At 45.9% G+C, this 25,999-nt stretch overlaps 1 protein-coding gene across 3 annotated transcripts; it reads right to left on the reverse strand.

Annotated features, from left to right (window-relative positions):
• Positions 1–1,919: 1,919 nt before the first annotated feature.
• scn3b (sodium channel, voltage-gated, type III, beta) lies at positions 1,920–25,999 on the reverse strand. 3 transcript variants are annotated; one of them, XM_039764186.1, is made up of 6 exons: positions 25,010–25,997; positions 6,155–6,313; positions 5,846–6,071; positions 4,386–4,524; positions 4,049–4,135; positions 1,920–2,194 (listed from the first exon to the last, which is right to left on the reverse strand). In XM_039764186.1, the coding sequence occupies exons 2-5, from the start codon at positions 6,263–6,265 to the stop codon at positions 4,072–4,074; spliced, it is 540 nt and encodes a 179-aa protein (XP_039620120.1). In that variant the 5' UTR covers positions 6,266–6,313; positions 25,010–25,997; the 3' UTR covers positions 1,920–2,194; positions 4,049–4,071. The 3 variants fall into 3 exon arrangements, with proteins under 3 accessions (XP_039620120.1, XP_039620118.1, XP_039620119.1); XM_039764184.1 differs by having other exon boundaries at positions 6,155–6,318; XM_039764185.1 differs by lacking the exon at positions 4,049–4,135 and having other exon boundaries at positions 6,155–6,318; positions 25,010–25,999.

A 25,999-nucleotide genomic window follows, 5' to 3' on the forward strand; every position in this document is an offset into this window, starting at 1 on the left:
ACTCCGTCAACTTTACACTCGAGTCCCCTCTGCACTAAAGCGACTTCACAGTTCATTGACACCCGCTGTGCCGCTGACTTTCCAGTTCTGTGAGTCCCCTCCTCTACTCTGGCACTGACTCCACCCACTGTATACTTGAGTAACACTCGCTACGTCAGCTTCACAGGTCATTGAGGACCCTCACCTGCTCTGCCAACCTTTCATCTGAGTGAGCCCCCCCTCCCCGTCTGAGTGCCATCACAGTGTATTGAGTCACCTCTCCCACTTCATTGACTGACTTTGTAGTTCGTTGAGACCCCTTCCCCACTCTGACATCTTTGCAAATGACTGACCGACAGTTGCACAAGTCACTGAGGTCCCTCACCTGTGCTGCCATCATTGCAGGTGAGTGAGTCCCCTCCCCATCTGAGTGCCTTTTCAGTTTTTTGAGCCCCCCTTCCCAACCCCACTGACTGACTTTTTAGTTCATTGAGTCCCCTCCCCCTTTGCAAATGAGCGACTCCTCATCCTCAACTCCAGCGACTTTCTAATTCAACGTGACCCCCTGTTCCTCTCACTTTCTAGTTCCGTGAGCCCCCATCCCTGACCCCACTTACTTTAAAGTTTATTCAGTTCCCCCACCCTGCCTACCCTACCCTTATTGCTCAGCCCCCCCACCCTGCCTACCCTCCCCTTAGCACGCAGTCCCCCCTCCCCTGCCTACCCTACCCTTAGTGCTCAGTTCTCCCTTTCCTGTGCCTACCCTACCTTTAGCGCTCAGTCCAACCTCCCATGCCTACCCTCGCATCGCCATCACATCCACACAATCTGTGGTTGGGGCTCGTCGTCCAGAGTAGAAGGCTCTGCTGTTATTGATGTCACCCCACAGAGCGTTGTGCCCAGCGTTTTATTTGAACACAGTGCAAGCGGACAAGCGATCAGTCCCCCCCTTCCAATTGCCTACCCTACCATTAGCGCTCAGTCCCCCCTCCCGTGTCTACCCTACCCTTAGCGATCAGTGCCCCCCCCTCACATGCCTACCCTACCCTTAGCGCTCAGTTCCCCCTTTCCTGTGCCTACCCTACCTTTAGTGCTCAGTCCCCCCTTCCGTGCCTACCCTACCCTTAGCGCTCAGTCCAACCTCCCATGCCTACCCTCGCATCGCCATCACATCCACACAATCGGTGGTTGGGGCGCGTCGTCCAGAGTAGAAGGCTCTGCTGTTATTGATGTCACCCGACAGAGTGTTGTGCCCAGCGTTTTATTTGAACACAATGCAAGCGGACAAGCGATCAGTCCCCCCCCTTCCTCGTGCCTACCCTACCATTCGCGCTCAGTCCCCCTTCCCGTGTCTACCCTACCCTTAGCGATCAGTGCCCCCTCACATGCCTACCCTACCCTTAGTGCTCAGTTCCCCCTTTCCTGTGCCTATCCTACCCTTAGCGCTCAGTCCCCCCTCCCGTGCCTACCTTACACTTAGCGCTCAGTCCAACCTCCCATGCCTACCCTCGCATCGCCATCACATCCACACAATCGGTGGTTGGGGCTCGTCGTCCAGAGTAGAAGGCTCTGCTGTTATTGATGACACCCCACAGAGCGTTGTGCCCAGCGTTTTATTTGAACACAGTGCAAAGCGATCAGTCCCCCCCTTCCTCGTGCCTACCCTACCATTAGCGCTCAGTCCCCCCTCCCGTGTCTACCTTACCCTTAGCGATCAGTGCCCCCTCTTACATACCTACTGTACCCTTAGTGCTCAGTCCCCCCTCCCATGCCTAACCTACCCTTAGTGCTCAGTCCCCACCCCTAAACAAGCCACACCCCCTTGCTCAGCGAGTCAGGCCACTGCTGTTGCTTTTCATGGCTCCACCCTCAATCTTTTCTACAGAATGAGCTCAGCTGATTTACACCATGACTTCTGTGACAGGTACATTTTTAAAAAATAAAAATGAAAAAGAGTGAGGGGGTGACAGTGGCAGGCGGAGTGAACGAGGCCGCCTCCTGAAGGCCGTGCCCCTGCGATGCATGCTGCAGAGGTACAATGAAGCAAACTAAACTCTCAACTCTGTGACTACAGTTGTTGAATGACGAGATGAGTGAAATGGAGCACAAAGAGGAGTGGAAGTGTCCATCGGAGCAATGGGGGGGCACTCTTCCAGTGCCTCTTCATCAGCCCATATGTTGGTTTTGGCTCTCGCTGCAGTGGCCCTACAACATCCTGAAATATACAAAGATGACAAAGTGAGAGATGTCGCACGCTCAGAGTCCACATACTCGTGGCACAGCAGACTTTCACAAAAAAATAAATAAATAAAATGAAACAAATGAGAGTGACGTGTGACAGCTGAAGTGTCACGAGAGGAGGTCAGGAGCAGGTTACCAACTGTAAAGATTTCGTCCAGACAGCTATGATGATGGACACAACAGCCAATAACGCAGGAGGACACCAGCTTCCCAGAAGATCCCAACGTCTCCAAATGTAGGCCTCCAGACAGGAATGGGGGAACAAAAATCTCTCTGACCTCACGCATGGGAGTTTCTGTGCTGTGCTGAGCTGAGCAGCCACCTGAGCTGGAAAAATCCTTCTTCAAATCTGATGGATACAGGACCCCCCAAGGACTCGCCTGCAGAAGGTGGCACTGATTACTAAAATGGAAGGTCTCTTAGGATGATTCAGGGGTCAGTGGCTGAATTCGGGTTGGCCATGGGTATGAATTCATACTTGGTGAGGGGGTCGGGGGGCAGAACTGAGAAAAAATAAGGACTCACACTAGGACTATGTGGTCATCTGGGTTTATAACAGGGTTCAGTAGTTTGGGCTTATTTTGGGGGTCAGTAGTTAATTGAGGAGGTTAAGTGGTCTCACACAAGGGGTCAGTGACTGGGGCGGTTGCAGAACTGAAGGTTGTTGTGGAGCGGTACTAGAACTTCTATGGATGAACTTCTAGGTGCCTGAGCTGGACATTGACTGAAATCGCAGCTCACTTGGGTGTCATAATGAGGTTCAGTGGCAGATGAACTTGAGCTTGCACATGGGGGTTTGATGTGGCAGTGTGTCTAAACATAGAGGTGACTTGGCCTTTGGATGAGAGTCACTGGCTGAGCTGGGTCATAGATTCATACTGGGGGAACAGTGGAAAAACTCTGTAGTGATGGGGGATCACACTGGGGGTCTTCTCTGTCTGGAAACGTGGGTTACTTATGGTCACGTTGAAGATCAGTTGAAGGACTGGGGGGTGATGTGCCCTCAAAGTGACAGTTAGTGGCTGAGCCAGATGGTCACCTGGGCTCGTATTAGGGGTTCTATGGTTGGTGACTTAGTGATGGAGAGCAGGGTAATGTGGTCTCACATTGGGGTCTGTGGCTGAAATGGCATGTCACTTACTGTCACGCCAGGAGTCAATAACAGAACTTGGAGGTGACATGAACTTCTGTGTGTTTGATGGGTGAACTTAAAGATGATTCGGGGTTTTTTTAGGGGTCCGTAGCTGAGCTGGACATTGACTAAAACGTCATGGTGGGGGTCAGGGGGCTGAACTATGCAGTGACTTTGGCTTATGCTGGGGTTCAACGTCAGGTGAATTGTACTCCCACTTATGGTTGGTGGGGGAGTGGGATTATGCTGGGTTCAGTGACTGGTGCTGGAGGTGGACGGATCAGTCTAGAAATGACACCAAGATATACAGTAGAGATGCGCAGCTGAGTTGGCACATAATTACAGAAGTTACCATCAGGATTAATAAACTGGGGGCATACATCGGCCTAAGTGTCCTCTTCTGTAGCTGTGCCATAGCCATTCATGGAGTCATTGTGAAAAAAAGACCCCCTTTAGTAATAGCTACTCAGGTATTGTACTTCTTTATCTGCAGAGCATTGGAAGTAATGAACAAGTGTGAACTAATGAGGAGAAGTGAGACATTGGGGGGCGGATAGTGGGGGGGTGTCCATTGGATCTGCCATCAAGCAGGAGAGGAGGGAGGAGTGGAAGTTCTCACACTAGAACTTTCTACAGGGGGAGGAGTGAATGGGTTAAAGTAAGAAAAAAACGTAAAGAATTTCAAAATAAGTTAACCTTCAGGTTTGCGTAAAGCCCTTTTATTCGCCCACTGGGACGGCAGGGGTCTCTTTATTTTCAGATGGGATCGCTAGGTAGTCTTTCCTGTAACAAACAGGGAAACAAAGAAAGCAGAAGCTAAGCAGTGCTCATGCGCCCCAAAACCCCGACCGCCCGCAAAGTGTAGCAGCTTCATGGATCCCACCCTGCGCCCTTCCCATTATGAGGGGAAAAAAAAGCAGAGCAACAGGACCGGCTTTCATTTTAGCCAAGCATGACGTTCAAAAATCAGCAGAGTCCTTAGCAGGGCCATTGTCACCAGGGGCAGCTTGGGGGATCGGTTAGAGGTACTCACGCCGTGTCCTGCGCCATGTCATCTGCTTTCGAGATCTTCTTGTAGCAGTACACCATTTCAATGAGCAGCCAGATGGTGAGGAACACCAGCAAGATGTACATCATGATCTCTGAGACCACGGCCGTAAAGTCTTCTTCAACTGCATAGGAAACGGAAGCACAAGTGACGGTGCATTGCATACAATAGGAGATCATTTCATATAGCGCCTTTCATGTGAAGAACATTTACAAAATATGACGAGTGCCTGCCATGCAAAGCTTTCTTGAGATGTTACAGAAGAATCCCTCCTGACCAAAACTAATAGCACACCTTCATATAGTGCCTTTCATAAGGACCATTATTATTACATACCATTAGATTGTGTCTCTTGTAACCCTGATTTGCATTATGTCATATTATGAAGTCCTGTCATGTTATGTTATGATGTCATGTTAACATTTTCCAGCCTAAAAGGCATTGCGGGGTCTACTCACAGATACCGGGCCAATTTAAAATCACCAATTATATGAATACGCTGTGGTGGATGGCTAGTGCCCTTACCTCCAGGATGCATCTGTAGTGGAAGAACCGGAGGAGAGAACACACACAGAGCATTATCTCACTAGGTGGCAGCACCCCTTGGGTTGCAGAGATTCCCACAGGGCTTCATGGGAGTTGGAGTTTGGCACAGCTCTGTTGGGTGCCACCAGGGAGTGTTGCAGGGATTGAGGAGCCCTGCTTTGCTGGGCTCCCGGACCATGTTGACAGACCACCGGAAATGCCCCCGGGAGTACAGTATAAAAGGAGCCAGAGTTTAGGGGGGGAGAAGACAAAGCTCACTGGAGGAGGAGTAGAGGCGGAAAGAGTGAAATATAGAAGACAGAGAGAGAGCGCTTTGTGCTTATTGTAATGTGTTCTTCCGTGGGAAACGATTGGGAAGAGTTTCCCACAGCCATATAAAAGCCTTACCTGTTGCAGAGACTTGTGTCTGCCTGTGTTGGGTTTGGTGAGCTAGTTCGCCCCCTGCAGGTCACAATACACATATGTGACATTTTAGAAAAATCAGACAGGAGCCCATATGGGCTCTGTGTGAACAACATAGACCCCCTAGGAGGTTCACAGCTGTTATTATTATTTAATATTGTGGTGCAGTGGGTCCTGCTGCTATGTAATTATCTGACCCACTGTCCTGGGCTCAGATCCAATGCCCTGTAATCGTCCATCATTTGCATGTTGACCCTCAAAGACATACAGGTCTGGTTAAGCGGAGACTCATGTGTGTGTCACCCTCCTCATGCCCTGTTTTCTCCTTTGTGCCCATTGCTGCCAGGGTCGGCTCTGGCTACCCGCATTGAATTTGATGGATGTCATTACTGTAAATGAAAAACATGGTTTTCATGCAGCAAGCCAATCACTCACAGAGCAGATTTTTTGCCCTGGGCTTTACTGACCCCTTCATTCACACACCCTCTGGGACTTACCATTCTCTGTGACCACCAGATGGACCTTTAGTGTAGTTGTAATGGAATGCTGGTGAACATCGAAGTTCAAGTGCCTCGTGACCTGGCAGGTGTATGTCCCCGTGTCGTTGAGCTTCAGGTTGTTGATCCCCAATGAGACTTCCTGCAGGTCCTTGCTGCCTTTCCATTGCAGCCTCCCACTGAGATGGCTCTTCTGCTCCTGAGGTGTTCCGTCGTACACAAAGATCTACAAATGAGCTCAAAGAGTTAAAGAGTTTGGAGAGCCAGAGGTCCTACATGTTTGGTCAGTGGTTCCCCTTTGTGACCTACCAGCGTGCTGTCATTGTTGTCAGCATTATAGAACCACTTGACGTACGTCTCGGACTTCACCTCCTCCCTCCTCATGCAGGAGATGCAGGTCAGGGTGGTGTTACTGTCCATCACTGCTCTGTCCTCCGAGGCCACCTCGACACACACGCTCCAGCAGGCCTGTGCTACAGGGAATCGAGAGAGTCATGGTGAGTCCTGATCTCGGCCCCCTTAGTGCCCGAATTGATGCTTGCTTCTTTGGTAGTGACTGAGTAGCTCAAAGTGGCCCACCTAATTCCTTTAGTCATTAGGGACACACTGCCCTCCCGTACTCTTCATGACCGATCACTCAACCCAAGGTCTACTTGTGCCTCATTTAGTTTAATTTCCACCATTTTAGCTTCTCTCATGAGAGACCCCGGTGAGACTTTTTCCTCAGTTTTAAAACGTTAAGGGGTTGCCAAGGTTATGAAGGACATAGAGGTGGCATAGAACCAGGGAAACAGCCCAGAAAATGGGTCATGTTGGGCATGAAGAAAGATTGACCCAGAATGACAGTGTCTCAGTCCAAGCAGAGTGGGACCACCAGGAGGCACTAATCTCTGCACCTGTTATATATTCAGATAGCATCCCCCCGCCACCCCCCACCCCTGGACCACTAAACGAGGAGAGTACTGCTGAGTGCCCTAAGACTCCAATGGGCCACTGCCCCTTTTAAAGCGGTGGAAGGGTGTAGTTGTTCTATTGTCCTCTAGAGGTCACTATGTTGCAGCAATCGTGGCAGTTGGCAGCACCCTTTTGACTTGGATTGGGTTCAATGGGTGACTTGCACGGCTGAAATATAAAAGATGGCTTCTGAGTTAGACTTCAGGGGTATGAAGTAAATGGTAAAATTTATTTTTTTACTGTTATCTTTGCCAACAAGGGACAGATTTCAGCAGGGATGTGCACAAAAGAGTGGCTGCAGTGGCCCGAGCCCCTGCCCCTTTACGCGATTTGGCCCAATAGTCCTTTTCTCCTGGTAGGATATAAGATAAGAAATAGGCCTTGTTAAAGCTAAGTAGGCTACTCTTTACTATCCATCAAAATAAAGTGTGGTCTTTAACAGGTGGTGTCATAGCAATGAGGCATTGTGGTAAAGTGCAGTAAGGGGTCCGTGGCAGTGTGTGAGTTTCTACGTGAAAGAGAGAGCGGCTCAGGTTATGTGGATGTGCGTAAGCCCCAGAGTGTTTAGTGGGGGAATGTGGCTAATGGCGCTCGCATGTGAATATGTGAATAGTTCAGCCAGTTTCCTCCTTGAAACTCGGCGAGTCCTAATGAAGTCATCTCTGCCCACAGAGTATAAAGGAGACTGAACAGAAGAACAATGGATAAAAACAAGAGGAAATGAGGAAGTGAGATGAACAAGGAGAGAGAAATAGAGAGATGGAGGAATTGGTTGAGTACCAGTGCGGTATGATGGCACAGGGAAGCCCCACAGAGGAGCAGGGTGAGAGCTGGAGCTCCGCCAGCCGAGTGGTGGGGTCCTGGGGATCCCACAGATGCCATTGGAATGGTGGGAGGAATGGGATCCATTTGTGGGCCGCTGGACTCTCTGCTCCACTGGTTATATCTGTGAGATGAGTGAGCGCAGTGAGACAGCAGCACTAGGAAGAGCACTTCCAGCTTGTTTCTACCCTTCACTTGATTTATTTATTTATTTATTGTGATTTTTAACTTTTTCACCATTTAGTTGTCTGAAGTAAATTGGCACAATTGCTTTGAGTCCTCATTCGGCGTAGTCCATCTCAGTGTATGACTATGGATGTCCCGACTTCAAGAAAGATGTTATGCCAGCTGTGGGCAACCCACAGTGGTGGCAGAGGTGGGATAGATTAATAGCAGTGAGGAAAGAAGACGAAAGAAACAGCAGGAGGAATTTGTGCCTGTGCTTTTAAGGAATCCGCATGCTTACTGTAAGTCTGAAAGGACATTTGTGAATATTAAACTTTTATGGACTGTTTACTTATCGGTTATGTGTTTGGTTGTAGTTTTTTAAAAGTCTTTTTCTTTTTAATGCCCCGTTTCTTAAAGAACGGTTTGGGTTTTTCTTTGGTTTGAGGTTTTAGCCTTGTTTTGTTTGAGTGCAGGTGTGCACCACACACACACATCACTGACCCGGGCCACCAGTTGCATGGAGGTGGTCTACCTGTGCATCCTCCCCATGTAACTGGTGGCTTGTAGGGTGTGGTAAAGGGGCCTGTGGCACTTGTGTGTGAGTTTTTAAATGAAAGCGGTGCAGCTCGGGCTAAACAGGGGTGTGTGTGTGTGTGAAAGCTGGTGGCTCCGGAGTATTTAGTGCGGAAACTGAGCTAATCGCGCCTGCATGTAAATGTGCGATTAATTCAGCCAGTTTCTATGTTGAGACTCCGGGAAGATCTGCACTCATGGAGTATGAAGGAGACTGAAAAGAAGCAAAAGGGTGAATGATAGCAATCGAGGAAGTACGAGCGATGAGGAGAGAGCAGAATCAGCGTGAGGATGGTGAAGTGGTCGGGGATCCCCCCAGAGCAAGTCACTTCACCTGCCTGGGCTCCAACTAGAAAAAGAAAAGAAACATTCAGCCAATTGTATCTCAAAAAGTTGTAAGTCGCTTTGGATGAAGGCGTCAGCCAAAATAAATAAATGTAAATGGAACAGTGTGGTATCAACTGGCTGGCAGGTGCCAATGCCATGGCAAAGTGTGAATGGACATGCCCGTCGATGAGGCCAGGATGTGGTGGCAGCATTGAGTCACACCCTTGTGGTTTGATGTGGTGTGTCACAAACCCAGAAACTCAAGGGAGTATTTAAGTCAGGGGTCCTTAACTTGGCCGTTGTATCACAGGTACACGGTACGGGGGGCTGCTTTTTTCCATTAAAGGAAACTTATAACAGTTCAAGATGCTGAGAAATTGATTCACGTTTTTGTTTTTAGTGCGCTAGATCACTGTAATGCACCCCTAACAGGACTACACTGAATCAGCCGCAACGAGTTCAGAATACAGCAGCCAGAATCTTACCCAGCAAAAGAAATCTGAGCACATCACACCAGTCTTGGCGTCACTACACTGGTTACCCGTGTCATTTAGGATTTGCTTTGAAATGCAACTAATGGTATATAAAGCCCTAAATAATCATCCATCCATTATCCAACCTGCTACATCCTAACACAGGGTCAAGGGGTTCTGCTGGAGCCAATCCCAGCCAGCACAGGGCACACACACACACACCAAGCACACACTAGGAACAATTTTGAATTGCCAATGTACCTAACCTGCATGTCTTTGGACTGTGGGAGGAAACCCACGCAGACACGGGGAGAACATGCAAACTCCACGCAGGGAGGACCCAGGAAGTGAACCCGGGTCTCTTATCTGTGAGGCAGCAGTGCCACCGTGCCGCCTCCTAAATAATCATGATCCTTCCTATATTTTGGAGTATCTGTCCCCCTACACTGCATGTTGTAACCTTAGATCTTCTAATGGTGATCTGCTTATAATTCCAAAAGCCAAGTACAGTCAATTCTCGTTTAATCCGTTCCAGACTCTGCCGCGATAAATGAATTTCCGCGAAGTAGGATTCTTTATTTATAAATCAAATATTTTGGCAGTTAGAGCATAGAAAACCTGTTTACGACCTTCTAAATACATTTTCTAACATTATTAGAGCCTTCTAGACATGAAATAACACCCTGTAGTCAAATGTTTAAACTCCATGACAAGACAGAGATGACTGTCCCGTCTCACAATTTAAAGAATGTAAACATATCTTCCTCTTCAAAGGAGTTAGCGTCAGGAGCAGAGAATGTCAGAGAGAGAGACAGACAGACAGACAGCGACAGAGAAAAGCAAGCAATCAAAAATCAATACGGGCTGTTTGGGCTTTCAAGTATGCGAGGCACCGCCGGACAAAGCAGCTACAAGGAAGGCAGCAATGTGAAGGAAGTCTTTCAGCATGTTTTAGAGGAGCGTCCGTATCATCTTGGCCAGTGTGCGAACAGCCCCTCTGTTCACAACCCCTCCGTCAGGAGCAGAGAATGTCGGAGAGAGAGAGAGAGACAAGCAAACAATCAAAAATCAATACGGGCTGTTAGAGCTTTGAAGTGTGCGAAGCATATTGTATATCATTGAGGAGTTTTATTTAATATGTAATACGTGCTCTGATTGGGTAGCTTCTCAGCCATCCGCCAATAGCGTCCCTTGTATGAAATCAACTGGGCAAAGCAACTGAGGAAGCATGTAGCATAAATTAAAAGACCCATTGTCTGCAGAAATCCGCGAACCAGCAAAAAATCCGTGATATATATTTAGATATGCTTACATTTAAAATCCGCGATAGAGTGAAGCCGTGAAAGTCGAAGCGCGGTAAAGAGAGAGATCACTGTATAAAAGAAGTGCTGAGGTGGCATTTTGCGGCAATGCACCAAAAATCAGGAATACTTCACCAACAGCAATATGCCAGGCTAACACCATGGATCAGTTTAAATCTCTCTATTATAATAAAAAAAAATCCTGGGACAAGACGAGACGTGATTTTCTCAGAGAGACACTTTCACATCCCGTGAGACGAGACTTTGTACCAAGAGATTTAACCACACCAGGGCCGGGAATAAAAGACAAAGAGTAGATGACAAAGTAGAACGTCATAAAGAATTCAAAAACGCTGGCATGATAAACACATGCAGAGCTGGTTAGAGATAATGGAAGTACTAAAATTCCAAAGTCTCAAAAAAATCATAGGAAAGATCACATTAGCGCAAACAAACGGTTATTATTACTCGGTGAAATAACAGAACAGTGAAAAGAGATTGAATATATTGTTCGGATTTAAGCTTTAAGTCGGAGACTTGTAGATCGTCTAATTCGTGTTGCCATCAGGGAAAAGTCGTGTTTCCTCCCAAAGAAGAGGCGTTTCCATGAGAATTAAAAGTTTTGTTGTTTGATGAAAGTAAAATCCTGCCAAAGAAAATTTCAAGCTCCACAAGACAAGAGCTTATGCAAAGAGATTTCTGTCCACATAACCACGCACACGGTTCAATCATTTCTCATTCGTGTGAATGCTATTGTTAGACACATTTCTTGTAGAGAGAAAGAAACGATATTCACTCACGGGCAGGTTGCGTTGTCACGATGTAAATCCAAACACGGAATCAAAATTCAATGCGATGTTGACGAAAAGGTAAAAGCGAAAAGAAATCGAATATATGGACATAGGTGATGTGACAGAAGTATGTAGATATTGTTCGGCTTTAAACTTTAAGTCGAAGACTTGTAGATCGTCTAATTCGTGCTGCCATCAGGGAAAAGTAGTGTTGCCTCCCAAAGGAAAGGCCTCTCCGCGAGAATTAAAAGATTTGTTATTTGGTGAAAGTGAAATCCACATACGTGTAGTGCAGGCTGGGGGGTTGACAATCGAAGTGAGCAGGGGGTGAAGCCCCCTTATTAACACCTACAAACTTACTTTTTTAATCTGGCTATTATTGTTTTTTGCTTGCACTCCTAATATTCTAGTCAAGCACAGAATGGTCGTGTTCTTCATGGATTTACAATGTTTACATTTCTGTGCTTTCTGTTCCATTATCTTGGTGGTGGCACACCTGGTCGAGGGGTACTGGCCTGTGATGTTCAAATGAAAGCGGGCACCACAGCTCTCCACAAGGCCCACTGTTTCGAGTCCTCTAGGGCTGAAGCCTAACAAAACAATGAGGAATAACTTAATAACGTTTGCTCTTTTGACCTTGAAGCCCCCTGAAGATTTTGCTTTTTTTTTTTCTTTCTGCTGCTTATCTGGAAGTTTTCTTCTGCCCTCCCTGCCACCTGACCTCATCATCTGACTCATTGTTAGAGACCTAGAATACATAATTATATATAAGGATTCCACACTTGCATCCTTTGGTGAATTTCAGCAGGTTCCACTCCCTCTGCCAAAGAAGTCTCACCATGGCGGGTGGTCCAATAAGGGTGCAGTCCCACAGAGGACCATCCTAGTTCATTTGATCTTGGCTTCAATGACACTAACGGCAGAGAGCTACACTGTGGTGTGTCTGATTTACCCATAAGCCACTGCAAAACATGTTAGAACTTTAGAACAATCGGGAGGAGAAGAGGCCATGCAGCCCAACAGAGCACACCAGTCCCGTCCACTTCATTCTTCTAATAAAAAAAACATCAAGTCGAGTTTTGAAAGAAAAACAGATTGGGGTGGAGGGCGCAATTATGCAGTTAATATACCAATCTGTAGTGGGGAAGAACGAGCTGAGTCACAAGGCAAAGCTCTCAATTTACCACACTACTTGGTCACTTATTCTGTGTGTAAAGAACAACTTCCTAATGTTTGTGCGACATTTACCCTTCACAAGTTTCCAACTGTGTCCCCGTGTTCTTGATGAACTCATTTTAAAATAACAGTCTCTATCCACGGCACTAATTCCCTTCATAATTTTTAACACTTCAGTCATGTCTCCTCTTAATCTTCTTTTGTTTAAACTGTAAAGGCTCAGCTCTTTTAATCTTTCCTCATAACTCATCCCCTGTTGCCCCTCAATCAGCCCAGTTGCTGTTCTCTGGAACTTTTCCATCACTGCTATGTCCTTTTTGAAGCCTGGAGACCAAAACTGCCCCCAGGACTCCAGATGAGGCCTCACCAGTGTGTTATAAACCTTGAACATCACCTCCTGTGACTTGTACTCCACACATCAAGGCGCTATATAACCTGACATTCTGTTAGCCTTCTTAATGGCTTCTGAACACTGTCTATATAAGTTGTTAGTTTAGAGTCCACTACAACTCCTAAATCCTTCTCATAAGGTGGACTCTCAATTGTCACACCTCCCATTGTGTATTAAATTGTTGCATTATGCCCGCTTTGGTTACTGTGTGATTTCGAATTACCTTTCGATTAACCCCCATATTTCCTAAAGTTCACATTGTAACATAGTGGCAGAGCGTAATTATAAAATGTTCTTAAATATTCCTGACCAGTTTGATTTTGATTAGAAAATGGCGTTCACTCTGTCAATAATGGTTTCTATATGCTGCCTTTATGTTAAAAATCACATGAAGTGTTGATGCACAGCATTGAACTTCTGGCCTTGTGCTATGAGGTGATCTCCTGCTCTCAACGTCCCTTTGGCACATCATGTCATTAAGATGAGAGTCCCTTCATTTGCTCTTCTCATTTTCTGCCTGTTAGAGAGATGTGTAGCAGAGGGGAACAAGTGTGTGTGTGTGTGTGTGTGTGTGGGTGTATGTGTGTGTGTGTCCTGATAATCAGACACAACCAACGATCATGGACCATTATTTTCCCCAAGGTTGTGAATATTCTAATGCCGCCGATGTCACCTCCACATCTTCAGTGAAATTCAAAATTCTGAAAAGCAAGTGGGCACTAATTTGTCTCCTGGAATTAAAATGTAAGAAATCCTGCCCAGTAAATATGTCCACCTTGGTGAGCCACTGACCACCAAAATGTCTCTGTACGTCACTGGATTCCAGCTATTTAGAGAAGATGGAGAAGTCTGAAGCGGGCAGTTAGGAAATGATCATGCTGATAAACCTGAATTCAGTTTAGGATTTTTAATGCCTACTGGAGGGGCATTCAGTTCTAATTTAACAGGGTGGGCCACAATGCCACAATGGCTGCAGCCCCCACTTGACTGAAGTAGAAGGACCTATCAAGGTTTCCCCAACTCTCAGTGTCCGCTCAGCTCGGGCTTTTCTATTAATCTCCTTGGCTCCCTTTCATGGAGCAGGGCACATTGCCTCACCATGGGCACCGACTGGCAACTTTCATGACATTTAAACACCAGTTCTGCATCTACCGAATCTCATGATGCTCATTAAACCGAAGTCTCATTGGACCCAATGGAGGTTAGTAATGCTAATGGACTTCCAGAGGAGGCTGCAATGAAATATTAATGTGGCCCACCACGAGAGTCCATCCAGCCTGCCACCACATTCATCTTCCTACTCAAGGATGCCAATGGATATTTATTGCTTTCCTCACTTCAGACATTTGGTTTGGTGCATGGGACATTTTGCTTGACTGTGAAGTCACGCTGTTTTTCAGGTTGTCACAAACGGGAGTAAAGTGCGGACCCCTTCAGGTAAGTGAGAAGCTTGGGTGCGTAGGGCAGCTAATACCCCTTAATGCTCATTGTGTCTTGTGATCTTGACAGAGGGCCGACTAATCAATTGTTATTATGTATAGCGCCTTTAACCAACATGCACGCATCAAAAGGGCCAACATGACGGCCATGATGAGTGGTGAAGCCTTAGACTGGAACCTTTGAGCAACACGAAACTTGCCGACAGCCCTTTTCACTCTTTTGGCTTCTCCACAGAGGGGCACATAGACGTCCACAAGCAAAGTGCCCTTTATACAGGGCAGTGCCATCAGGCAGAAGAGGCAGGTGATGTGGTCAGAGGAGCCCTCCGACCTTACCACCTAAATAGCCAAGATGTCTGAATACTTGGGCTTTGGCAATGGGGTGCCTCTCTATAGCTTATGGTTTGGGCCCAGTCAGTGCCCTTGCTACCCTGCATGTACTGTAGCTGCAAATGGCACTTGGAAACCTTTTCAGTATATATTGTGATGGTCAGCCCCGGGTGTTTGCCCAGGATGCCAGCGGGATGGAAGGACCTGAGGAAGAGAGCACTTGTGAGGCGTTACCTCCTTTTAGATACTGGAAGACAGCTCTCCTGGACAGCTGAGGAGTCTGGCAGTTTATTTCCGTCACCTCTGGGAGTAATTCCAGGAGACACTAATGAATCACCTGAGACAGTCCAAGGACCTGTGGAAGGGACGCTAGCCACTACTGAATGGAAGTGGGAGTCGGGAGGCAGAAGACGCAGCTCACCTGAAAGGGAGTGGAGGCGAAAGCAAGAAGAAAAAAAAGAAGAAGAAGACAACCTTGGTGTGCTTTAAATTGTAAGGACAGAACTGTACTATAAGCTGGGAACAAAGTGGAGCGGTTCCAACAGGGAAAAAATATTTAAACGAGTGTTGTGCATGTGAAGATTCTGCCTTTGCCTGTCTGTGTTGGGTTAGAGCAGCTGTTTACGCCCTTATATTTCACAATATATCTACTCTATACAGTATATAAAATCCTAAGCCTAAAACTGCAACGATTTTATGTGACGTTTAAATGTCACATTTTTTGTCACGTTTTAAATCGGGCTTATTTTAAAACCTACATATATATGTTTGGTATCATTCTTTTCAGAAATGAATTTGATGTTGCTAGATTTTCAGATTCTTATTCCATTTTTAAATTATAAACTAAAAAATATTAAGAACTCATGTCCCGTGAGACGAGACTTAACCGAGAGTGTCAAGAGATTTAACCACGCACTGGGCCGGAAATAAAAGACAGAGTAGGACAGCTGCTGTACAGACTTTAAAATGTTAGAAGCGCCACACAAGATGTGGATCACCTGGCACAGCAGCAGCAGCTGCTGATTGAGCAAAGAGGAGGTAAAAAAAACTGTATGTGTTTCCCATTGTATCACAGTTTAAGAGGGGGTTTAAGAGGACCATTCAGCCCCCTCTTCACAAGGCGAGCAGCAGACTGGCCGTAACTGGGGGTTGGGAGCTGAAGGCATGGGGGGTTGCCCCCATAGTATGTATGTATATATATATAGATAGATAGATAGATCCATCCATCCATTATCCAACCCGCTATATCCCAACACAGGGTCATAGGAGTCTGCTGGAGCCAATCCCAGCCAGGGCGCAAGGCAAGAACAAATCCTGGGCAGGATGCCAGCCCATTACAGGGCATAAGCACACACTAAGGACAATTTAGAATCACCAGTGAAACCTACCCTTCATGTCTTTGGACAGTGGGAAGAAACCGGAGAACATGCAAACTCACACAGAGAGGACCCGGGAAGTGAACCCAGGTCTTCTTACTGCGAGGCAACAGCGCCACCTTGCTGCCCTATATAAATATAAATATATATATATATATATATGGGCGGCACGGTGGTGCAGTGGTAGCGCTGCTGCCTCGCAGTTAGGGGACCTGGATTCGCCTCCGGTCCTCCTGCGGAGTTTGCATGTTCTCCCGTGTCTGTGTGGGTTTCCTCCGGGCGCTCCGGTTTCCTCCCACAATCCAAAGACATGCAGGTTAGGTGGATTGGCGATTCTGAATTGGCCCTAGTGTGTGATTGGTGTGTGGGTGTGTTTGTGCGTGTCCTGCGGCAGGTTGGCACCCTGCCCAGGATTGGTTCCTGCCTTGTGCCCTGTGTTGGCTGGGATTGGGTCCGGCAGACCCCCGTGACCCTATTCGGATTCAGCGGGTTAGAAAATGGATGGATGGATGGATGGATGGATATATATATATATTCATAGCTTCTGTAGTCTGAGTCTCAATCTGATTGTATGGGTGGTTACCTATTCCAGGAAATGCATGTGGTTGGTCTGCCAGTCTGCAAATATCCGCCACGGGCCCATTCAGTTGCGAGAAGCAGATCATAGAGTGCTACATAGTTTACTGTCAAATAATGCAAAGAATACGCGACATGTGTTTCACCTTTATTTGGGCTCATCAGGTGTACACACTCCACTGCAACCCTCGCAGGGATCAAACCTCGGGTTGTTAAATAAACGAAGCACATGCCGTGGCGCAGCATAAAGGGACTTTGTCTCTGACGTGACATCTGAGGGGTGCAGTGGAGTGTGTACGCCTGATGAGCCCAAATAAGGGCGAAACACATGTCGCGTATTCTTTGCATTATTTGACAGTAAACTATGTAATATATATATATATATACAATAGACCCCCGGCGAAGTCACAGTTCAGGGTTTGTGGACTCAGTCGTTCGCGGATTTTTCCTTAGAACCTAACTATTAATTGTTAGTGGAAAGCGCAAATATCCTCAGCAATTTTTTATTGCTTTTTTCATGGCAATACTGTGCTGTAGAGAGAACAGGAAGCAACCGCTGAGGGAAATGCGGTTTGGAATGATGAAAGTAGCCAATCCGAGAGCTTTATTCATTTCTCCTTGCGGCTGATTGATTGCTGCCCTGTGACGCGACTCCAGCTGAGTGGCCTCGTGTTTTCCATTTTGTTATTCTTAAATGCACAAGATGTCGCCGAATCTCCCTGCACCTTCTAAAGCTTCTGGCAATGAGTCTAAACACTAGAAGAAGTTCAAAACACTCCAGGAGAAGGTTGAACTACTGGATTTGCTCTGAGAACAAAAAAGTTATGCTGCAGTAGCGCGCCACTATGGCATTAATGAAGCACCACATGCTACATAAAGAAGAACGAAGCAGCGATCTGTAAGTCTCTGTGATAGCGCCAAAAAGGTAACGACCGTCAGGAATAAAAATATCGTCAGGATGGAATCTGCCTTGGCATGTGGATCACCGACTGCAGGAAGAAGAACATCCCCTTGGACGTTAGCATTATCCGTGAGAAAGCACGGAAATTGTACCAGCAGTTCGCTACAGGAGACAATGTAGCAACTTCCCATCACAATGTTCCTGAAACCTACAGCACGAAACCCCACCAGAAGAAGACCCGTACAAAGATACGACTCCTCCTGAAGTACCACCCGAAGGAGTTTTAAATCCTCTGCATCGTACTGCACAGCTACTTCATCATCATCATCAATATCATTCATCATTGGTGAGTACCCGTACATTTTACTGTATTTTAATTAAATGAAATTATTATGTATTTACTCTGCTTATAATAAAGAAAGCGACAGCGCATGCCAAAGAAAACGCGCATGAATTACAGTACGTATATCGGTAACATCGGTATTTTACAATCTAGCACTGTGGGAGACATAGCAGTACAGTACTGCGCAGTAGACGGGTTTACCTCTACATTCTGTTTTTATGTATTAAGCTGAGTTTCCAATGAAATTAAAGTGCTTTGGGGGCATACTGTATTTGGGGTTTAAACTATAAAAATAGGCATTTAAAAGGCATTTTTTAACCACATCCAAAAGTCGCATTTTTTCACAATTCGCAGGTGCTCTAGGAATGTAACCCCCACGAATTTTGGGGGTGTACTAAACAGTATATATATATATATAGTGATCGCTCTTCAGAAACCCCAGTTTTCAAATGGGAAGCAAACATAGTCTTAGAGCTCCTCTTTATGGGATCAACTGCAGGCTTGCTGGCTCTCTTAGCAGAACACGAGGATGGCTGCCATTCTTCTCTTTGCCATTTCTCACCCCTCTTATCTCCCTTGTCCACATGATGCCTTGCTCTCCTTTCTAGGGTTGGGCTCCATGCTCCTTTTGCGCTGGAGACATTGTGCTTGTATCTTATCTAGACTCCTTGTGCTTTGTGACTGCTAGCCATGTCCCTTTCTTTCTTTTTCTGTTTGGCCTCGTCGTCACGGGGCCTTCACTTCTTTGGGTTCTCAAACAATATGCTCCTGGGCCTCTCTGAAGGCACACCCGACTTCTTCTTTGCTTTTTTGTTATTTTGATTTTTATACTGTGCATTTTTGTTTTTTCTGATTGTAATTTCTGCCTCTGTTATTAACCCTTAAACCAGCGGAACCGTCTATAGTCGGTTTCCCAATGCAATTTGCCAGCATGCTGGAGCAGAGTATATTTGGCAATGCTCTTTGCATGAAAAACGTGTGTGTTCCATTAAAATTTCTCATTTTCTTGGTGAATTGTGACGTTTCCTTAAAAAGTGCAGCAAAAAAGTATTTGGCATCCAGGGGTGCATTAACACCTCCCCAAGTCTGTGGTGGCTTAAGGGTTAAATGAGATGCACTTTATTAACCCCAAGGGTAAATTCACGTGCTTGCTACCGTGTACCGGATCTTGGCTTTGATATCACGCTGGCCTTATGTCATTTCTGGTCTCTTGATATCTGGGACTTCCTCCTATATTCTCTTTGCTGATTCACTCTTAACCCAAATTTGTGGAGATGGCATATTTTCATTCAGCTTTTTATTTTTATTTTTTTTGGTGCTGGTTCAAATCCTGTAAATGCCAGAAGTGATTCCACTCCATTGGGCCCTTAACCTGCAACCGCATCGTCCTGGGTATGACGTTAACCTGAAAACTTGCAAGGGACAATTTGGGGGCTGGTGGCAGAATTGGCACTCCAGTCACTGTAAAACACTTCCCACTGCTCCACTCTATTCAAACTAGTGTGGTGTTGAGGTGTCACCCATGCCATGACTGAACGTGGCTCCTAATTTGAGGCCCTGAGGTGGTTCATCGTGTGGTGTGTCAGTGCCTGCTCCCAACTTCCTCCTCCTCTTCAGAGGTTGTCTACTAGCTGAGGGTCTGCAATGAGTGAGTGAGCAAAAATAAGAGCAAGTGGCCTCAGCCTTTTAGACTCCATCCCAGTGTTCCATTTGGGACAAGGGTTTTCCTTTTAACATCTAATTCCCAAAATTCTTGGTGGCCCTGCACTCTCTAACAATCAAAGATACGCAATACGCCAGGAACCCAGAACTGGTTGGCCCCGGTGGTGTACTTCTTGTGCCAGTTGTTGTATTTTGGTGTTCTGATCAAGGGTCCCATAAGACCCACATTGGTCTGGTGCCCCCTCCATGCCCACATCCAGGTTACTGACTATTCATCCACTGAGTGAACATCTACAGTGCCTTCAGGAAGTACTCAGACCTTTCAGTTTTACACATTTTGTTATGCTTCAGCCTTCTGCTAAAATGATTGAAATTACTTTTTATTTTTTTCAGTCATTAAACAACACTCAATACCCCAGAATGGCAAAGGGAAAACACAATTTTAGAATTTTTTTGCAATTTATTTTTAAAGTAAAAAAACTGAAATATCCCATTGAGCCAAGTGTTTAGGCCCCTTCCTCAGTACTTCACTGAAGCCTTTTTAAATTATATCTGTATAGTGTTGGGCTAATTACAAAAGAACTCATTCCAACAAGGGAGCTAGCGCCCCCTGCAGGATACAGAGGGTCCTTGGGTGCCACTACAGGGTGCTGCAGGCAGAAGGACACCCAGTTTCAGGGGTGCTTCCATTTAACCAGGAAGTACTTCCCTCGCGTTATAGCCTGGCAATGGGTCCAACACAAATGGATGCCATCTAGCCTCTTACAGTTGAGTCAGAGCTGGGAGGCGGAAGGCAAAGTTCACATGGAGGAGAAGGAGGAGGAGTGTATTGTGACCTGGATATTGTGGTGTGGAATGTAAAAAAAAAGACGTTAGCGGAACAAAAAAATGTTTATTTTGCACCTGGGACTGACTTGGTGGGGTTGTGTCTGGGGTTTTGGGGCTCAGTGGTGCCCCCTGTCTTTCACAAAATGTAAATGAAGCTGTTTCAATGTATTTGATCTTCAGTTTGACCTCATGAATGGGCAAAGTTGACTTTATCTAAAAATTTCATTAAATCATTATTTGTTCAAACAGTGCCAGCCAATGTTTTATTCGGGTGAGATTGCTTTAATCTGCTGTGGAGAGGACCGAGCGACATGTTTAAGCCTGCAATCCCAGGGGACGCTCTTACTGAAGCACAGACTAAACTGACTGTAGTTTAGGGGGCTCACAGTCCAAAGGGGCCGCCCACTCGTTCATATATATTTTTTTATCCTTTAACTTGCGCATTTTTAATATTTTGATGGAACTATGCTTTTTCCTAACCAAACCCTGGCAGCACTCTTGCCCAATGAAGTGGTTACCCATTCTTATTGTTTGAGTTAACTTTACTCAGATAGACTCTCTGTGGTCATGAAAGATGCCTGGTTGTTTCCTGAAGTCCTGGCTAAATTTCCCACCACAGTCTCTGGTCATGGTGGCCCTCTAATCATCCTAATCATGTCAGTCTGACCCCTTCACCACCTAACAGCTAATGTGTGGTGAACAGACTGGCATGAGAATGGCTGGCATCACATCATCCAGGTGGATGCTGCATATTAGGGGTGGTTGAAGTGGCTCCCCACTGTCTATGTGAAGCGCTTTGAGTAGGCTAGGAAACCACTATATAAATGTAATTAATTTAATTAAATATTATTATTATTATTATTATTATTATTATTATTATTATTATTATTATTATTATTATTATTATTATTATTATTATTATTACATATGGCTTCCCCATAGCTTTGGGCTTCACCAAGTCTCCAGACAGCCATTGAAATATGGTCACTGCCAGGACCTGCCCAGGTTTTTCTCCAGTTGCCTTTTTTGTCTCCTCTTAAACTCATGTAGATGTGAGATGCATGTAGGATTACATTGATGTGCCCTGGCATTGACTGGCACCTCATTCTTGCCATAGTGAGGCCAGTTGGACTTTCTAGAGGATGGCTTGGAGGAGCCAGTCTTCTATGAGGGCTACATCTGCAGGAGATACCAGCTGATCCAGCACCTCTAACTCAGGGTTGCTGAACTGCAGGAGGAGTTGGCAGGCCTGCATTGTAGTAGAGAATTGGCGGACCCGGCCCAACTGTCCTTTAGAGAGATAGTGGACACCCCTAAAGTGGTGTGGAAGGAGACTACAGACCAGACAAGGTAGAGAGATAGGTGGGTCACGGTCACATGGCATAAGGTAAAAGGTGCCCACTGTCCAGGAGCATCAATCCCAGAACTGGAATGTTTCAAACCATTTTCAGGTCCTTGCAGAACTGGATGATATCTCTGATGATTCTGAGATGGTATGCAGGCATGAGGAGCCCCGATGGGACACCTCAAAAACCAGTTCCCAGAATCAGAGTGGTTGTGATAGTTGGGAGCTCAATCATTAGGGGGATTGAAGCGCAGGATTGCTGCAGAGACAGAGAGTCTTGCACGGTGTGTTGCCTTCTGGGTGCACAGGTCGGGGACCTCTCTGGAAGGCTGGATAGGCTCTTAGCCAGGACAAGGGTGTGATCCAGCAGTCATTGCCCATCTTGGATCAAATGACATCCGTAAGGGCATTCTGTCAGTTTTGAGGTCCAAACTCAAAGAATTAGGTGCCAGGCTGAGGAGCAGAACTGATGAAAGTAGTCTTCTCTAAAGTTTTGTCTGTGCCACGTGCCAGTCCAGGTAAGACTATGGAGATTAGAAGGCGTGGCTCAATTCTTGGTGCAGAAGAGTATAGGTTTAGGGGGCATTGGGACTCCTGTTGGAACAGATGGGGCCTGGTTACATCTGAACTGGAGGGGCACCAATGTGCTGAGTATTGTATGAGTTTGGTTTAGATCAAGCCAGGTTAAGAACTGAACATGGAGGAACAAACAATAAAACTGCATGGTAATTCTAACCCAACACTTAAAAGTAAAAGTAAAAAGATGAACATGTTAAAAATAGCTTGTTTTAATTCTAGAAGTATCATAAATGATGTTTTAATTGTGCTTGAGGTGTCAAGATCAGCTCTCATGTGTTTGGCAAATGGATGTCTGAATCTCCTGTAGAGGGGGTGCTCACTTCTTCAGCACTGGGCGCACCCTTAAAAATAATAACTGGTTCTGTAATGGCACTTGACTGCGTGGTATGGTTTCTTGAAGGACCATCACATAACAAAGAAATATTCAATTTTATGTAGCATATGAAGTTGGTTCTTTGGGCTTTGGACAGGTTCCTAATATGTGGACAAACCAGAAATGTTTAATGTGTAGTAGGCAGGATACAAAGAGATCATGAAAACCTGACCTTTTGAAGAACCCATTATGATCTTTTCGTGGTTAGACATATTAGGGATCAAAATAAAAGGTTCTTTCTAGAACCTTCATGTGGAAGATTTTTTGGGGGAAGAGCAATTTTGACCATTTAATGTTTAAGAGTACAGTCACGTAAATTCTTTACAGACGCAGGAGCGAGAAGCCCCGCTGACTCCATTGTATAAGAAGCACCACCAGACTGTGAGCTGAAGGTCCAGGGTGCGGGCTCTGCGCATCTTCCCGACCTCCGTGTAAAGCTTATAAGTGGACCTGCTTCTGTTGTCCGGCCCACTCTCACGGAGAGGCTTCCTCACTCTGGCCAGCGGAGGCGTCAAGAACGAACTTTTGTTACCCGGGTGGAGCGAAACAAAAGGGCGTGGAGTGAGAGATGTTACGTGTGTCGCCATAAAACAAAAGTTATGTGGACAAGCAGGAGTTGCAACGTGTTAAGAAATACATATTGAAATAACGGTAGCAAAAATATCGGTGAAAACAACAAATACAACATGCAGTGGAGGCTGTCACAAACAAAGAAAAAAAGTCTAAAATTACAGTCGAATTCTACTCCAGTGTGTTAAAGCATTAAATGCAATCAACGAGCACGTGTTAAATGATTAATCCACACTTAAACACTAAAGTCATATGCGAACATATAAACAGTGAAATGATCAGACGATCGTCATCTTGGCACATCTGGCGGCATTGTGCGCGCGCATGGCCGATACACGCAGAAGACAAGAGAGGCTAGTGAATGGAAGGCTGACCGCTCTTCTCCATCGTACACAAAGCCATGTGTGCCAGGCTATGGATTTGTGTCAGATTTAAAGTTAATGTCACAATCTGGCCGGTCGATGAATCACCCAGTAAGACAGACTGCCGGTCCTTCGTAACACAGCACTGCGATTAGCTACGTCCATTACCGATGCCTGCCTGTAGCCCTGCCTTGAAAGGTCGGAGCGAGCAGAACATTGTTGCCATGGTTTCTCCTGCACTACTAGCCCATTAAGTATTAGTATTAGTGTTAGTGTTAGTATCCGCACTAGTAGTGATTAAAGTATACGTTTTATTCGATTGCAGCCTTAATGCATTTATTTTTTCACCATAAGCAGGACATGGCGTTGTAGTTTTAAGACAGAACTGTCCAACTTTTGTTTGGCGGCGCAAGACACTATCAATTGCAGTCCTTTTCTTAGGGGGCGTAGTTTTAACATAAATAAATAAATAAATAAATAAATAAATAAATAAATAAATAGAATAGGAAAAAGAAATATGATTCTCTCAGACAATAACTATTTCTCAAAAATCACTCTCTTTAAATACAGAGCGGTGCCTTTTCCCGTATTCCGAGCCACGAAATGAATGTATTTCAATGCAATTAAATTTTTAGCCCGGAAGTAAGTTACATTAATGTATTTCAGGGCAGCGAATTCGGGGAAAGGCACTGTCCTAAAATCTCCCTGTAGTGAAGAGGACCCCCCATAGGTGCCCCCAAGATTAACCCTTTGAGTTCCAATGTATTCAACTGACTCTTCCTGACAAAGTGGGATATGTGTGCGAAATGTTATTGAGACTGGAGTGAGGAGGGTGTGGAATTATATACAGAACAAACCCACCCATCCACTCACCCACATGGATCTTTATATATAAGATTAAGTCTGATTTGCCTCGATGAGGCCTACTGAGTATTTTTATATTTAACCAGTGACTCGCGGACTCCAACCGTGTACTTTCACCTGCTTTCAATCCCAGTTCCTCGAAATCCAGAACGTTCTATTGTTTTTGTGAAAAAGGGCGCTATAATAATTGTTATAGCACAATTCCCAGTGAACATTACACACACACACACACACACACTCACAGCCCTTCTGTAATACCTGTAGCCCAACAGAAGTGTTTGCATGTTTTTCTTCCCGACCTTATTGATCTCCCACTCGCGTCGGTGCCACAACGGCTCTGCGATTGAATGCATATTTTGTTTGTAAAGATAATTGGGAAAGAGCTCCCTAAGTAACGAATAATCTGAAATTCCACCTAAGAAATCTCGCTCTGTCTTCCAGTTCTGTTAAAGAACACAAAATTGCCCCTTCCTCTGGTTCTATTATTGTTTTAAAAATGAAAATTTCAGCGATGTCGATATAGCCCTCCTATTGTGGCCCTCACAAATTTGATAGAAGCTGAAGTGCGACAATAATTAATTTAGAAATTAAATGTAAGCCCACGGGAGACGGCAAGCGGCGCTGATTGACAGTTACTTACCCATCACTACCAACAAAGGGAGAGAACTGAACAGGGTCTTTGCGGGGGCCATAATCAATATAGAAACGGCTCTGAAATGAAACGTCCACCAAAAAGAGAAAGCCGCTGGGTATCCTCAGAACTGGGAAAGCCCATTCACTCGTGGGCACTTTCAGGGTGATCCCTTTCTTCCTTTCTCGCAGACAGCCGAAGTGTGCTGAAACAGTCAAAGAATGAGCAGGGGGCTTTGCATCCCCAGCCTCCCTGAAAGCCCCGGCTGTCGAGCGTTGTAGGCGTTTCAGCACCGCGGACAGTTCCTCGCTAGGCTTGTCGTTCTCGGCTCCCGGGATTTCGCTTCAGCAGGCTGAAGTTTACTCCACCGACAGCGAGAACACCCATAGACATTTAAAAATAGCGCTCCCTAAGAGGTCGCTGGCAAATCCACCATTAAATTGACCCGCTATGGCAATGTGTTCAGTGAAAATGCAATAAACCGCACAGAAAATGTTGCACATGCAACTTAATCCGCTAAAAATGCAATTTCACCCAGATGGTCGCGGATGCAAGTCGGCGCCACAGCCCGTTGTCCGTAGCAACCGCGGGAGGAGGCAGCGGGGTTGATTGTTCGAAAGCCGAAATGAAGTCGTTGTTTTCTGCAGCCACCAGCGACCAGTTGCACCCACAACTTCGTAGAATGAAATATGAACGCGAAGCCAAACCTTTTGGGTCTTGGAAAGCTGCAGATGACTGGTGAAGGAAAATATAGCGCCGTGCCGTCGTTACGATTTAAAGGTTCCTTTTAATGCTTTGGTGGCCCTATCCTCTTAAACAACTGTGTGTATGTGTGTGTTCAGACGAAATCAGGGCATGCTCAAACAGAAGGGATTATTAGCTTTCTCCGCGCACTTCTGCCGTGTGGGAGTCTTCTTTTCTAGATCTCTCTCTTCTCGCATGATGGGATGCCTCCGCTAATGTCTTATGTGCGCATCCTACACACAGCATCACTGTTTC

This window comes from Polypterus senegalus, chromosome 9 (assembly GCF_016835505.1).
Source record: "Polypterus senegalus isolate Bchr_013 chromosome 9, ASM1683550v1, whole genome shotgun sequence".
Lineage (NCBI taxonomy): Eukaryota > Metazoa > Chordata > Cladistia > Polypteriformes > Polypteridae > Polypterus > Polypterus senegalus.

Coding starts and splice junctions, on each gene's coding strand:
- scn3b (XM_039764184.1), bottom strand. CDS start 25,061: ATGGCCCCCGCAAAGACCCTGTTCAGTTCTCTCCCTTTGTTGGTAGTG. Junction 4,525..5,845: donor TCTGGTGGTCACAGAGAATG/GTAAGTCCCAGA, acceptor TTTCCTATGCAG/TTGAAGAAGACTTTACGGCC. Junction 4,136..4,385: donor GACATGGCGCAGGACACGGC/GTGAGTACCTCT, acceptor TGTTTGTTACAG/GAAAGACTACCTAGCGATCC.